The 12,681-nt window shown below is 46.5% G+C and overlaps 1 protein-coding gene across 1 annotated transcript in view; it reads left to right on the top strand.

Moving 5' to 3' along the window:
• FAM107A (family with sequence similarity 107 member A) overlaps positions 1 to 12,681 on the top strand; it is a 52,148-nt gene that overhangs the window by 18,844 nt on the left and 20,623 nt on the right. The window contains exon 2 of the mRNA XM_029918416.1: positions 10,777 to 10,843. Coding sequence (XP_029774276.1) covers positions 10,777 to 10,843 — 67 coding nt within the window. The remainder of the gene's footprint in view (positions 1 to 10,776; positions 10,844 to 12,681) is intronic.

The raw sequence follows: 12,681 nt of genomic DNA, 5'->3' as shown, positions 1-12,681 counted from the left end.
GGAGTTCCTGCTGTCTTCACCATTAAGGGTTCAGAGACTGGGGGCGGGGGGGCCTGCATCATGTCATAATCAGACACAGATCATGACCCTGCCACTAGCTCACAGTGTGAGCTCTCGACTCCCTGTGCCTCAGTTTCTCCATTTACATAATGGGAAGGACAGGCAGGTCATCTCAAAAGGCTCTTTCTCTCCATGATTCTGAGTTTGTCTGGTCGAGGAGCTGATTTGAGGCAGGATACACTCTAAGCTGGAGCCTGGAAGAACCAGTTGGAAAAAGAAGTGGCTCCACATCTAATACCTTGGAGGAAACACAGGCCGGGATGTCTCTCCCCCAGCTATAATGAGCCTGCGCTCATTTTCCAAAGGAAACTTTCTTGAGAAATGTCTCCTAGCAACCAGCTCCACCAACATACAACCTTCAAGGACCTGTGCAGAAACACAAAGGCTTTTTGTGGCTCCCTTCTTCAAAAGCCCAGGTTGGAACTGCTTATCAGCGGAGATGTTAATGTGAAGCCGGAGAGCCAGTGGAGGGGCCCCTGGTGGGGCAGTGAAGTTAGCAGCAGTCTGGCTTCAGGGCTCAGAGCAAGCGCTTCATACCTAAGTTAAAAACCAGGCTCCATCTCTTATCAGCTGAGTAACCTTGGGCAAGTCATTCAACCTCTCTGAGCCAGTTTCCCCATCTGTAAAATGGGAATAATAATACGTAGGTCAGTGCAGGTCACATCCAGTCGCCAGGTACTGTGAGCGCTGGCAGCTAACCGCTGCACCCTTAGAACGACTGGCCGATGGAAGGTGCCTCACCCAGAGGTATTTGGGAGGTTGACCCCATCTGCCTGGTTATCCCTTCCCATTGTCCTACCAATGACAATGACAATTAATGTAGAGGGATAAAAGGCCAGTCCTCTTGCCTCAAAGCAGGACAACATACTATGTACAGTCCAGACCTCCTCATGGGGTCAGACTGAGACTAGACTTCAGCTGCACCCCCGTCTCTGCTGAATTTCCCCTGGCCCATCCTTCTTCCCTCCCTTCCTTCTTCACAGAGACTTCTTGGAAAAGCCCTCCCTCAATAAAACACTTGCACCAAGTCCCCATTCCAGGCCCTCGTAGGAAATCCAAAGACATGAGAGTATCCACATCTCTAATGAAAGAATACACGTGAAGTACCAGCCGACGCCTGGCACGCAGTGTGTGCCCAATAAATGGACATCATTATCCTCTTCCTCCTCGTTATTATTTTTTTAATGTTTATTTATTTTTGAGAGAGAGAGAGATACACAGAGTGTGAGCAGGGGAGGGACAGAGAGAGGGAGACACAGAATCTGAAGCAGACTCCAGGCTCTGAGCCGTCAGCACAGAGCCCAACAGGGGCCTCGAACCCACCAACCACTGTGAAATCATGACCTGAGACGAAGTCAGATGTTTAACAGACTGAGCCACCCAGGCGCCCCTCCTCCTCATTATTCTTATTGTAATTAAAGACAGTCCTGGGGTCAGAGAGGGATTCTGAAGTGGACAAGAGCTGCGGACTATCTTGGTGAGAGGCGATAGTTGCACTTTGACTGGCTAACACAGTTGAGACAAATTTACCAGCTTTCTTTGCTGATTAATTAATAAATTAAATAATAAGTATTAATAAATTAATATTGACACATAATCTTTCCTATTATAAAAACAATACAAGCTCATTGCCAAGAAATGAATAAACCCCTCAGGAAATGCAGAGAATGACAAAGATGAATGTAATCCTTGAGCATGTATCTTTGTGCATATGCTCAGTTATTTCCTGAAAACAAACTCCTAGAAAAGGAAAAGTACAGATATGGGGAGGCGTCCATGTCCCTGCAGGATGAGGGTACTGTCAACACTCCCTCCAGAGGAGCACCAGGGTGTCCATGTCCCCACACCAGGTACCCCAACAGTCTCTTATGCTAGGTATCTTTTTTTTTTTTTTTTTTTTTTGCCAATCTGATAGGTAAAAAATAATACTACATTGTTGCTTCAGTGTGCATTTCTGGGAGGCCAAGTATCTTTTCTTACACTGTGGGCTGTCTGGATTTCGTCTGCTCAGAGTCATCATTGTCCAGTCCTTGGTAGGGCCCTTCTGGGTGTCTCCTGGCTTTCTGCGCCCCCCAGATCCACAGGCTCAGCGGCTTCCCCAGAGTGTCAGTTTGGCAGCAAAACCCTGCTTCCTACGGGATTGGTCGCCCAGGAAGGCAGAGTTTTTGCCCTCAGGCTCCAGCAGCCAGCCAGAGGAGGGAGAGGGGATTAGTGGGGATCCAGTTCCCAGACTTCCGGGTGCCCCTCTCCAAGTCCCCTCTCTTGCCCTGTCCATGACCTTACATCACAGAGACCTGAGAAGCTAGATCTACTTAAAGAAAACATTTCTCCAAAATTCCAAACCTACCCAGCAAATACATTCCAGGGGTGATTATTAGCATGGCTTAAGGAGTCTTTTCAGAAGAAACTACTAGAACTCTCCTTTTCAAGTCCAGTGCTCCTGAAGGGTTTAAAATGAGATTTTACATATGCCGAGGTCTATCATAGTTGAAAATATCCCAACCATTGACCCAGGGATTCCATTGGTAAGAATTTTCCCTCTGGAGGGAGCACTTACCCATATACAGAAAGACTTGTGTAAAGTACTTATTGAAATATAGCTCACAATAACAAAATAAATGCTAACAACCTAAATGTCCATCCATAAGGACCTGCAAACTAAGTTACGAATGACATTTACCAGGAAACTTTGTGCAGACAGTGGAATAATGCTGTGGATCTGAATTACACATGTGGAAAGACGCCTTGAAGGTATCATAAAGTGATAAAAGCAAGTTAGGGAATAGTACATTTCGTGTGATCCCTTTTGCATTTTTCAAAAGGAAAGATCAGAATTGTTCTAGATGTTTATGAAAGTAGAAACAATTCCTGGATAAGCACATAAGAAACTACTTACAATGGTTTCATTGGGGAGGTGGGTTTGGGGTTAAAGTATTGGGGATTTTTAGGTCCCACTTTATACCCATCTGCATTATTTAAATTATTAGCATGAATATACTTTACCATTATGTAATGAAAAACCTTACAAGTGAGCCTGTGATCAAAAATTGTGATAATAGTATGACTGTTAAATAGCCTATTGAATGTCGTATATGTGCCAGGCACTAAGTATTCTCTCATTTAATATTAAAACAAGCCCTATTCTGATACCCATTTAATACATGAGGAAACTGAGTCTTAGGTTAAGAGGTTTGTTAGGGCCACTTCTTTTTTTCCTATAATTTATTTATTTCTTATAATTTACATCCAAGTTAATTAGCACGTGGTACAACAATGATTTCAGGAGTAGATTCCTTAAGCCCCTTACCCGTTTAGCCCATCCCTTCTCCCACAACCCTTCCGGCAACCCTCTGTTTGTTCTCTATATCTAAGAGTCTCTTATGTTTTGTCCCCCTCCCTGTTTTTATATTATTTTTGCTTCCCTTCTCTGTGTTCATCTGTTTTGTATCTTAAAGTCCTCATATAAGTGAGGTCATATGATATTTGTCTTTCTCTAACTGACTAATTTCACTTAACATAATACCCTCTATCTAGTTCCATCCATGTAGTTGCAGACGGCAAGATTTCATTCTTTTTTATTGTGTGACAGCCACTTCTGATTACAAAGCTTTGGCTCTTGCTGCAGAGCATGGCTCTGGTGCCTGAAAAGAGACCTAGCTGTGTATGGGCTTCGTGAGGACCACCAGGAATGGGACCCTCCTGGTGGGCTGGCTGGCTTCCCGCTTGTCACCTGCACCCAACAGTTTTTCTCCTTCTCCTCCTCTGACTCTAAAGGTGCACTGTCCAACCCACGCTGCTTAAATTAATGAAAACTAAATAAGACTAAAATTTCTGTTCCACAGAAGCATGAGCCACATTTCAAGTGCTAAATAGCCACTTGTGGCTAGTGGATACCATATCATCAGCACAGATAGCAAACGTTTCCATCACTGCAGAACATTCTATTGGATAGAATTGCCTTATCACAGCATTAGAGCCAGGCAGACCTGGGCTCACCCTGTTCCTTCACTTACTAACAGGGCTAACTGAGCAAGTTATTTAACCTTTCTGAGCCTCAGTATTCTCATCTATAAAATGGGACACCAATATGCCTACCTCACTGGACTGTTACAGGGATTGCTTGTGATCATGCCTGTTGCAGGGATTAGCCCAATACCTGTCACACAGACAGTTTAAAGGGTAGCAAGGAGGGTAGGACTCTGCAGTCAGACAATTTCATGACCTTGGGCATGTCACATCACTGTTCTGAGCTCCAGCCTCCTGGGGTGAATGGCACCTATCCTGAAAGTCTGCTGTGAGCATTAGAACATACAGTTGGTGCTCAGAGAGGGTCAAGTACCATTTCCCCTTTCTTAAAGGGCATTTCCTCTGTCAGACAAAGACATAAGACCCAGAAGTAAAACATTCCAGAAGAAACCCAGAAGGTCTATGTACCAACAAAAGGAGGTACAACTTCCAAATAAAGTGATTATGGGATGCTGTTTGTCACCTATCAGACTGGGGGAGGGAAGAAATAGTGTGAATATTTTATTGAAGAATAACATACTCACAGAAAAATGTACCTACCATAAGTATACCACTCAATGAATTTTGAAAAACTGAAAAATATCTGTGTAGACACTACTGAGATCAAGAAACAGAACATCAATAGCACCTCAAAAGCCCCCTCATGCCCTTTCCCAACCACAAAACAGTAACCACTAATACCATAGATTCATTTTCAGTAGACAAACTTAAAGATTCATAACACCCAGAGTTAGTGAGGGTGTAGACAACCCAGTAATCTGAGACACTGACGGTGGGCGAGTGAAATGGTACAGCCCTTCTGGAGGGTGATTTGGTAGCACCTGCTCAAATTTAGCATTGGCCTGGCATTCACACTTCAGTGTCTGCCCCAGAGAAACAGCCACAGCCCACACAGAGAGGCAAACACAGGGATGTTTGGAGCAGAAGTATTTGTAATGGTGAGAAATCAAAAACAACTTACATATCCAACTAAAGGGGATTTCTTGGTGGAAAAAAAAACAACTGTGGGGATCACCCTGTATTATACACTGCAGTGGATCAAAAGAGAGAAGAGGATCTACGTGTATTGACCATAGAAATATCTAGAAGACATATGATAGATTTTCAAAAGCATTCTGTAGAAAAATGACCAAAACAGACACACATGGCATCAAAAAAAGCAATATAACTCTAGGGAAGAGGTTAGACGGGGCTTGAGAAGGGACAGTGAGGAGAAATGCTACTTTCAAATTTATGTGCAATTAGGTTGTTCCAAATGTTTAAGTATATTAAGAGCTTTCAAGGATAATTGAGCAGCCCAGCACCAAGTCCAGGCCAGGAGAGGAAGGCTCCTCTGGCTGCTGGATGGGGTGGCTTGTGGCCCAATGCCCCAGCCTGGGTTCCGGGAGGGGCAGAGTTCCAGGCCTCTGAGGCCTCGGGGCTGAAATGAATGGAGCAGTGAGAAGACCCTGGAGACCGGAACTGGGGAGGCTTCCTTTGATGGAAGACAGTGCCCTGGTTACCGCACTCAGCTAGAACCCAACACCAGCGTGATGTGAGCGGACCCCTGGGAAGGAGCGAGTCCCAGGGTTTGGTGCTGTCCAAGCAGTGCCCGGCACTTTAAAGGAAGGATTGCTGGGCTTTATTCTCTTGGTCCCTGGGGACGGGAGGTGGAGGGTGTTGCCTCGCACAACACAGTGGCTTTGTGAGAGTGAGGCGCTAAGGCAGAGGCTCACAGAGGGTCCTGTGACACCCAGTGGCCATGAGCTCAATAGTGCGGAATGGGAGGTGGGGGGCAGAAGCCAAAGGTCCATGTTAGAAACATTCCACCTTTAAGAGTTACCATGGCAGGGGCGCCTGGGTGGCTCAGTCAGTTAAGTATACAACTCTGGACTTTGGCTCAGGTCGCGATCTCAGGGTTCATGACTTTGAGCCCTACATTGGGCTCTGCACTGACAGGGTGGAGCCTGCATGGGATTATCTTTCCCCTTCTCTCTCTGCCCCTCCCCTGCTTGTACTCTCTCTCTCTCCCAAAATAAATAAGTCAATATTAAAAAACATATTAAAAAAAAAGAGTGTGGAAGGAGGTGGACCCCGCTGATTCCATGGAGAACGGTTCCTTAACCTCCCCGAGCCTCAGTTTGCTCCTCTGTAAAATGACGTTCAGGCTCCTGCCATCACACACATACACACACATTCAGTTTGTGAATGGGGCAGAGACTGCAGACACACTGCCTGCAGTCTCACTGCAGGACTGCCGCTGGCCAGCCGTGTTCCCTCACCCGCCTGGGGCCCACCTTCCTTCCTCATCCATAAAACAAGAGCCGCTCTCTTCCCTAATTTCAAAGGACTATCATGAGGCTTAAGTGAAGCCATATTGGTAAAGTCTTAGCACAGTATTCAGCTCTAGGATATGCTCAGTAAATATTTGTTACAACTATTAAACTGTTTTACTTTTTACACTAAGCACTTATGTACCAGGAATGTGCTGGACACTGAAGATACATTCCTGAATAAGTCACAGTGTCTTTCTCAGGCACTGTTACAGTTTAATGGTGTGGGGTGGAAGGATAAAAGAGGATGCCCACACACACACGCACACACACACACACACACACACACACACTGGATGCACTCCAGGCTACAAGGACGAATACTCTGAGGTCCTACCTCATCACCTCCAAGGTCAGAATTCAGGTCCTTCTATGATCATCTAAGATGCAATTTTGTGGATACCTCCTGCCGCTCCCTCATCAATCCCAAGGATTGTGCACAGAAGTGACCTCAAGGTGTTTTTTTTTTTAAATCTATGTTGTGAAGATGTCAACAGCACAACATACAACCTGATACAATCACTGTTGACAGTATCTACCAGAGGTCAACATTCACCTGCCTTATGACCCGCCACTCCACCGCTGGGGCGTCCCCAACAATAACAAACACTGTGTTGACCCAAAACTTCATAGAAAGTTGTTCACAGCAGCCTAACCTGGAAACCACGCAAACATCCATCCACAGGTGAGTTGTTGATACAGGCAACCGCATCAGTGAGTCTCAGGCATAGTGTTGAGTGAAAGAAGCCAGATCCTGAAGACTAAATTTTATGATTCCATCTGTATGAAGTTCTAGAATAAGAGAAATCTACAGTGATATCGGTCAGAATTAGTGCTTACTCTGGGAAAAGGTGGGCATTGACTGAGAAGGAGAACAAGGGAGCTTTCTAGGGTGCAGGGAATATTTTATATCTCAGTCCTGGAGTGGCTGTGTGGGTGAACACACGTGTAACACTTTGTGGAGCCGCACAATTAGAATTAGGGAAATTTATGTATGTGTGCTATACTTCAATTTTTTTAAATGTTTATTTTGAGACAAAGAGCAGGATGGGGCAGAGAGAGAGGGAGGGAGAGAGAATCCCAAGTAGGCTCTGCACTGGCAAAGCCCAATGCAGAGGTGGAACCCACGAACTGCGAAATCACAACCTGAGCCAATACCAAGAATCAGATGCTTAACCGACGGAGCCATCCAGGAGTCCCTGCACTTCCATGTTTAACAAACAAACAAAGCAAAGTCCCTTAAGTGTTACGTGGTGCATGTATCCTATGGGAAAGACTAAGCAGGCTGTGTGAAGGGTCCATAGTCTCCTTGGCACTTCTCAAACAGAGGCTTCAGTCTGCAGGGGAAGTCCCCCAGGACCAGCCCCCAAAAAAACTCTCTCAACAATTGAGATGTGAAAAAGAAGCAGGTGAGGACCATGGAAAAATTGGGAGAAATATGAATGCAAACACACTGAGTTGTGCTCAGTCACAGTTGGGTATGCTTTTCCATACACTAGAATTGCCTCTGGCTATTGTGTGCGTTAACGTTCACTAGCCAAAATTATAACGAAGCCAGCATCTTCCAGTCCCTACATTGTGTGAGCCACTGAGAATTGGCTGTATTTATGAGCACAGTCCTTGGAAAAGACTCCCAATTACCAGTAATGCATCAACCAACGATCCAAGCAGCTTTTCGATTCAGCTCGGCCTTTGCGAGGGGTTGCATGCAAGTGGAGTGTTTTCCTGCTCGTTGAACTCAGGTTGATGAAGGGAGAGAGGAATCTGCCTGGGTCACTGAGGTCTTGCTGGACACGCGATGGCTGACTTTCCAACAAGGCTTTTGTGCAGGGGAGGTTGGCAAGTGAGCAAGAGACAACTCTTTGAACTCCAGCTCTGGGAGCTTCTCCATATGAAATCCTAGCTTTTTAAGGCTAAGGTTGCCCTTGGGCTCCAGCCCCACTTCCCAGGGCTGTAGGGAGATGTGGGAAGAAGCTTAGATCCCCTTCAAGCCCTCTAGAGAAGGTCTTTTTTCTATGTCCTGCAATTTTCTTCCACAGATGAAGTTACTTGTCTTCTTACTCCCTTTGTTAAAAACCACAAAAGAGGCTTGGCCAAATCCCAAATGGCCTCACTTTTCTATGCCCTGCTGGGTGGCTGAGTTCAAAATGGGAGCTCCCTGGGGAAACGTCAGGACCCCAGGACCCTCTGTGCACCCCGAATAATCCCTGAGCAGGCAGCAGGGGATTTCCCTGGGTTCTAGCCCTGGCTTACCCTCTGGAATTGGCCACATTCGCCATGCAGCCCAGAGCTCCCTGTGAGAATGCACTCATTCATTCACTCATTCACTTCATTCATTCTTTCAACAAATCATTATCCTACATCCAAGCCAAACCCAGCTCTGGACTAGGTCCTGGGAAGACAGCTGAGAACCTGCTCTCCTGCCTCAAGTCTTGTACAGTCTGGTGGAGGAGGTGGGGCTCAGACAATCATAACTCAGTGGCCCAGGGTCATTTAAGTGAAGTCTGGGGTGCGGGAGCACATGATCGAGGGGGCCTCCTTGGGGAAGTGGCATTCCAGCTGAGATTGAAGGCTAAGCAGGAGGAGCCAGGCAGAGCTGGGGGTGCGCAGGGGTGGAGACGACAGTGTGCAGGAGCAGGCGGTGAGAAACAGCATGGCTCTCAGGAACCCAAGCAGAATGCTCAGTGGCTGGAGTGTGAGGTGTGAAGGAAGGTGGTGGCCCCCGTTCTCTGCTGACTTTCCCTCCTGTGACCACCCCCTGCATCCCCTCCACTCCAGCCACCCTGGCGGTCTCACTCTTTCCTGAACCTACTGGCACAGTCCGGCCTGAAAGGCCTCAGGACCCTTGCTGCGGCTGTTCCCTCCATCTGCAACTCTCTTGCCCAAAATATCTGCCTAGCTAACTCCCCCACTTCCTGCAAGTTTGTGTCCACACCTCCCCTTCTCAAGGAGACACTCTGGGCAGCCACTTGTTACCACATACTCCCCTACTTACCACTAACCTTCTCCCCACTGACTCTCTCTTCCACAGTATCCGTCACCTTGCAGCCTACTATCTACTTATTCATTATGTTTATCATCTAGCTCCCCCACTAGAAGGCCAGCTCCACAAGGTCTGGACCTTTGTCCGTCAGGACCTGAGCCATCACAAGCCCGTGAACATTTGAAGGAACACATTGTTGGAATTTGAGAGAGTGGCAGGGAGGGGTCTGGGTTGCGGAGGCCTTATAGGCTGGGAGAAGGCATGTTCCCAAATGCACAGGGAAGGCACTAAAGGGTTTTCAGTAGGGCAGGAGTAGAGTCTGAGTTACATTTTAAAAGCCTGCTCCGGAATCTGTGTGGAGACCAGCTTGAAAGAAGAGAAGCTACCGCAGGCATTCAGGCACAGGGCAGTGGTGCCTGGGGTAGGGTTGGGGCATGAGAAGCGGCTGGATTGATGAGATGCCAGGAGGTGGATTCATCATGCCTTGGTGATCTGAGGACTGTGGGCTTGTGGGAAGACAAGGTAAAGCAGATTCTTGTCTAAGCCACAGAGCCAGAGCGGGGTCACTTGACAAGAGGGGGGACAGGGGAAGAACATGTTGGAGGCTGGGTGATCAATAGCTCTGCTTGAGCCGTGGTGAGTAAGGCCTATTAGACTTTCAAGTGGACATGTCAAGTAGCCTGTTAGCCAAAGTTTAAGCTCAGAGTGAAAGTCTGGTTTGGAAAATATGTATTTGGAGATCTTTGGCTAAGAGTTGTTTTTAAAGCCATGAGAGTTTAGAGAGAGAAGAGAAGATGTCTAAGAACTGACCTTGAGGACCAAACCCTGAAGTTTTCTGAATTGGCCCTTGGAGGATGAGGTGTTTGCCAGGAAGGCATGGAGAAGGTAGTCCAGGTAGAGGCATGAAAAGGACTTCAACATAAAAGAATATGGATCTCAGTACTCTTCAAAACTATCAAGGTCATCAAAAACAAAGAAGGTCTCAAAAACTATTAAAGCCAAGAGGATCCTAAGGAGACATGACAACTCAATATAACGTGGTGTCTTCGGTAGGATCCTGGAACAGAAAAAGGAATTAGGTAAAAACTAGGGAAGTCTGAATAAGGTATGGACTTCAATTAATAATGATGCATTGATATTAGCTCCATAATTGTAACAAATGTGCCACATTACATACATCTACGTCTACATGCACATAAGATGTTAACAGAATGATTGGATGCCTAGTGTAAGAAACCCTCTATACTATCTTCTCAATTTTTCTCTAAACCTAAAACTGTTCTTCAAAAAGTCAATTGTTTTAATTCAACTAAGCAACACTATGAATATCACTTCACTCCTCCTCTGAGAGGGAAGAGGGGGTCCTCACCTCCACCTCTTTCTTTCTGTTCACAGAAAGAATACTCTCCTCAGGCCATATTTCATCACGAAAATGAGAAGAAGCAGAGACAAAACGGCTCAGGTAAGTCAGACCCACCTAGAAGTCCCCAGGGGTCCAACCAGAGTTAATCATTTTCAAATGTTCTTTAAAAGCACAATTTAGTCACAATTTCCCCGAACCTTCACCTTGTCCAACAGCTGGCTTTGTTTCCCCTCCATAGCAAAAGTTGTATCGTCCTCTGGGTTCCAGTTCCAGCTCCATCACTAACTAGTTATGTGATCGTGGGCACGTCACTTGAGACTTACTTTTCTTATCTCTAAAAGAGGCATAACCATACTTGATCAAAGACTGGACTAAAAGTGATGAATAATAAGTTGTACACAATTTCATCCTCTAAAGAATGGATATGGAATAGTCAATGGTAAACATCTGTTACTGTGCCTGGCACTCATGGTGGTTAGTTGTGGATGAGACCCATGATCAGTCTGACCGATCAGTGAGGTCCCCAAGTATGTCACTTGGATCCTTGGGACCCTGGGTGGTGACTAAGGAGCAGAGAGGTGCAGAAATCTCTGCGTCCCAGCAGAAGCTGGGCTTGGGAAATGGCAAAGGACTGGCCATTGAGCACTTGGCTGGCAGTTGTCCTAGGGGGCACCAAGGCTGGAGAGGACACAGAGGCACAGGAAGACAGTACCATGTGATAGAGGCTCCAACAATCAGCTCGAAGATTCCCAAGCCCACACAGGCACAGCTTTGATCAGAGGCCATCTGGTACCCTGGACATCTCCAGGGGTCTGTAGACTTCAGGGGCACTGGTTTTGTGGGTAGAGAACTGGATTGAGTCCTGGTTCCTCCAAACCAGCTGTGAGAACATGAGCAAGCCACCTCACCTTCCAGAGCCTCAATGTCTTCATCTCCAAACTGGAGATAACACCTAGCCTTCAGGACTTTTGTGAAGAGTAAATGAAGTAACAGAGGGGTAGTAGAGCAGAGTGGCCCATGTCTGGGGTCAGAACACCTGAGTTTGTGTCCCAGCTCCACACTGTGTGGTCCCATATAAATTGCTTAACCTCTCTGAGCTTTAGTTTCCTCATCTGTAAAATTGGAAGGCTAAGAGACCCTAATTCATAAGATTGTGACGATAAAATGAAATAGAACTTAAAGCACACAATAAACAGTAGTTTTTATTTTAGAAGGGACTTAGCACAGCACCAAAGTAGATCATTAAAATTGCCAGTTTCTTATATCTTCCAAATCTGCCTGGCTGACTTTGCTCCTCCACTTTTAGACTCCTTTGACTGAGCCTCCTTTCTCTGGCTGTTAAAGGGATTGTACAAATCGGGAAAAGTCGATCTTGGGGAGTCTTACCACAACTTTCCTCCTACAGTAAAGCCGCCTGCTTCTCGCTCTAGGATCCTTTTTTTTTTTTTTTAAATATCAGTATATAGTGTTTGTTCTTTGCCAGCCACTTGTTCTAAGGTTCTATATAATACATATAACCATATATGTAGATGTATAATGTCATATCTCACAACGCTGTGCGATAAGTACTGTGGTTATACCCATTTTATGAGTGAGAAAACTCTGACTCTGCGAGGTTAGGTAATTAAACTGTGGAGTCACACAGTTATAAATTAGTGGCGCTAGGACGTGATCCCAGGGATGCCACTTCAGAACCGCACACCTGCTTGTCGGATTCCAGGAGGCCAGCCGCCAGAGAAATGGAGAAGAGTGGGTAGGAGAACAACGCTAGAAATCAGAACAAAGCCTGGAACCCCGGGCCAGGAGTCCTCACCCCAGACCCGGGCCCGCGCCCTGCCCTCGCCCCAGAGCTCTGTCCCTCCCTCCGCGGCGCCTCCACGCCGGGCGCCCCGGCCGCCGCGGTAACTCGATCCGCGGCAGGGTTTGGGCCTCGGTTC

The sequence above is a fragment of the Suricata suricatta genome, chromosome 12 (genome assembly GCF_006229205.1).
Source record: "Suricata suricatta isolate VVHF042 chromosome 12, meerkat_22Aug2017_6uvM2_HiC, whole genome shotgun sequence".
NCBI classification, from domain to species: domain Eukaryota; kingdom Metazoa; phylum Chordata; class Mammalia; order Carnivora; family Herpestidae; genus Suricata; species Suricata suricatta.
The sequence above is the reverse complement of the archived record's forward strand: the minus strand, read 5'-3'. Positions and strand labels throughout refer to the sequence as shown.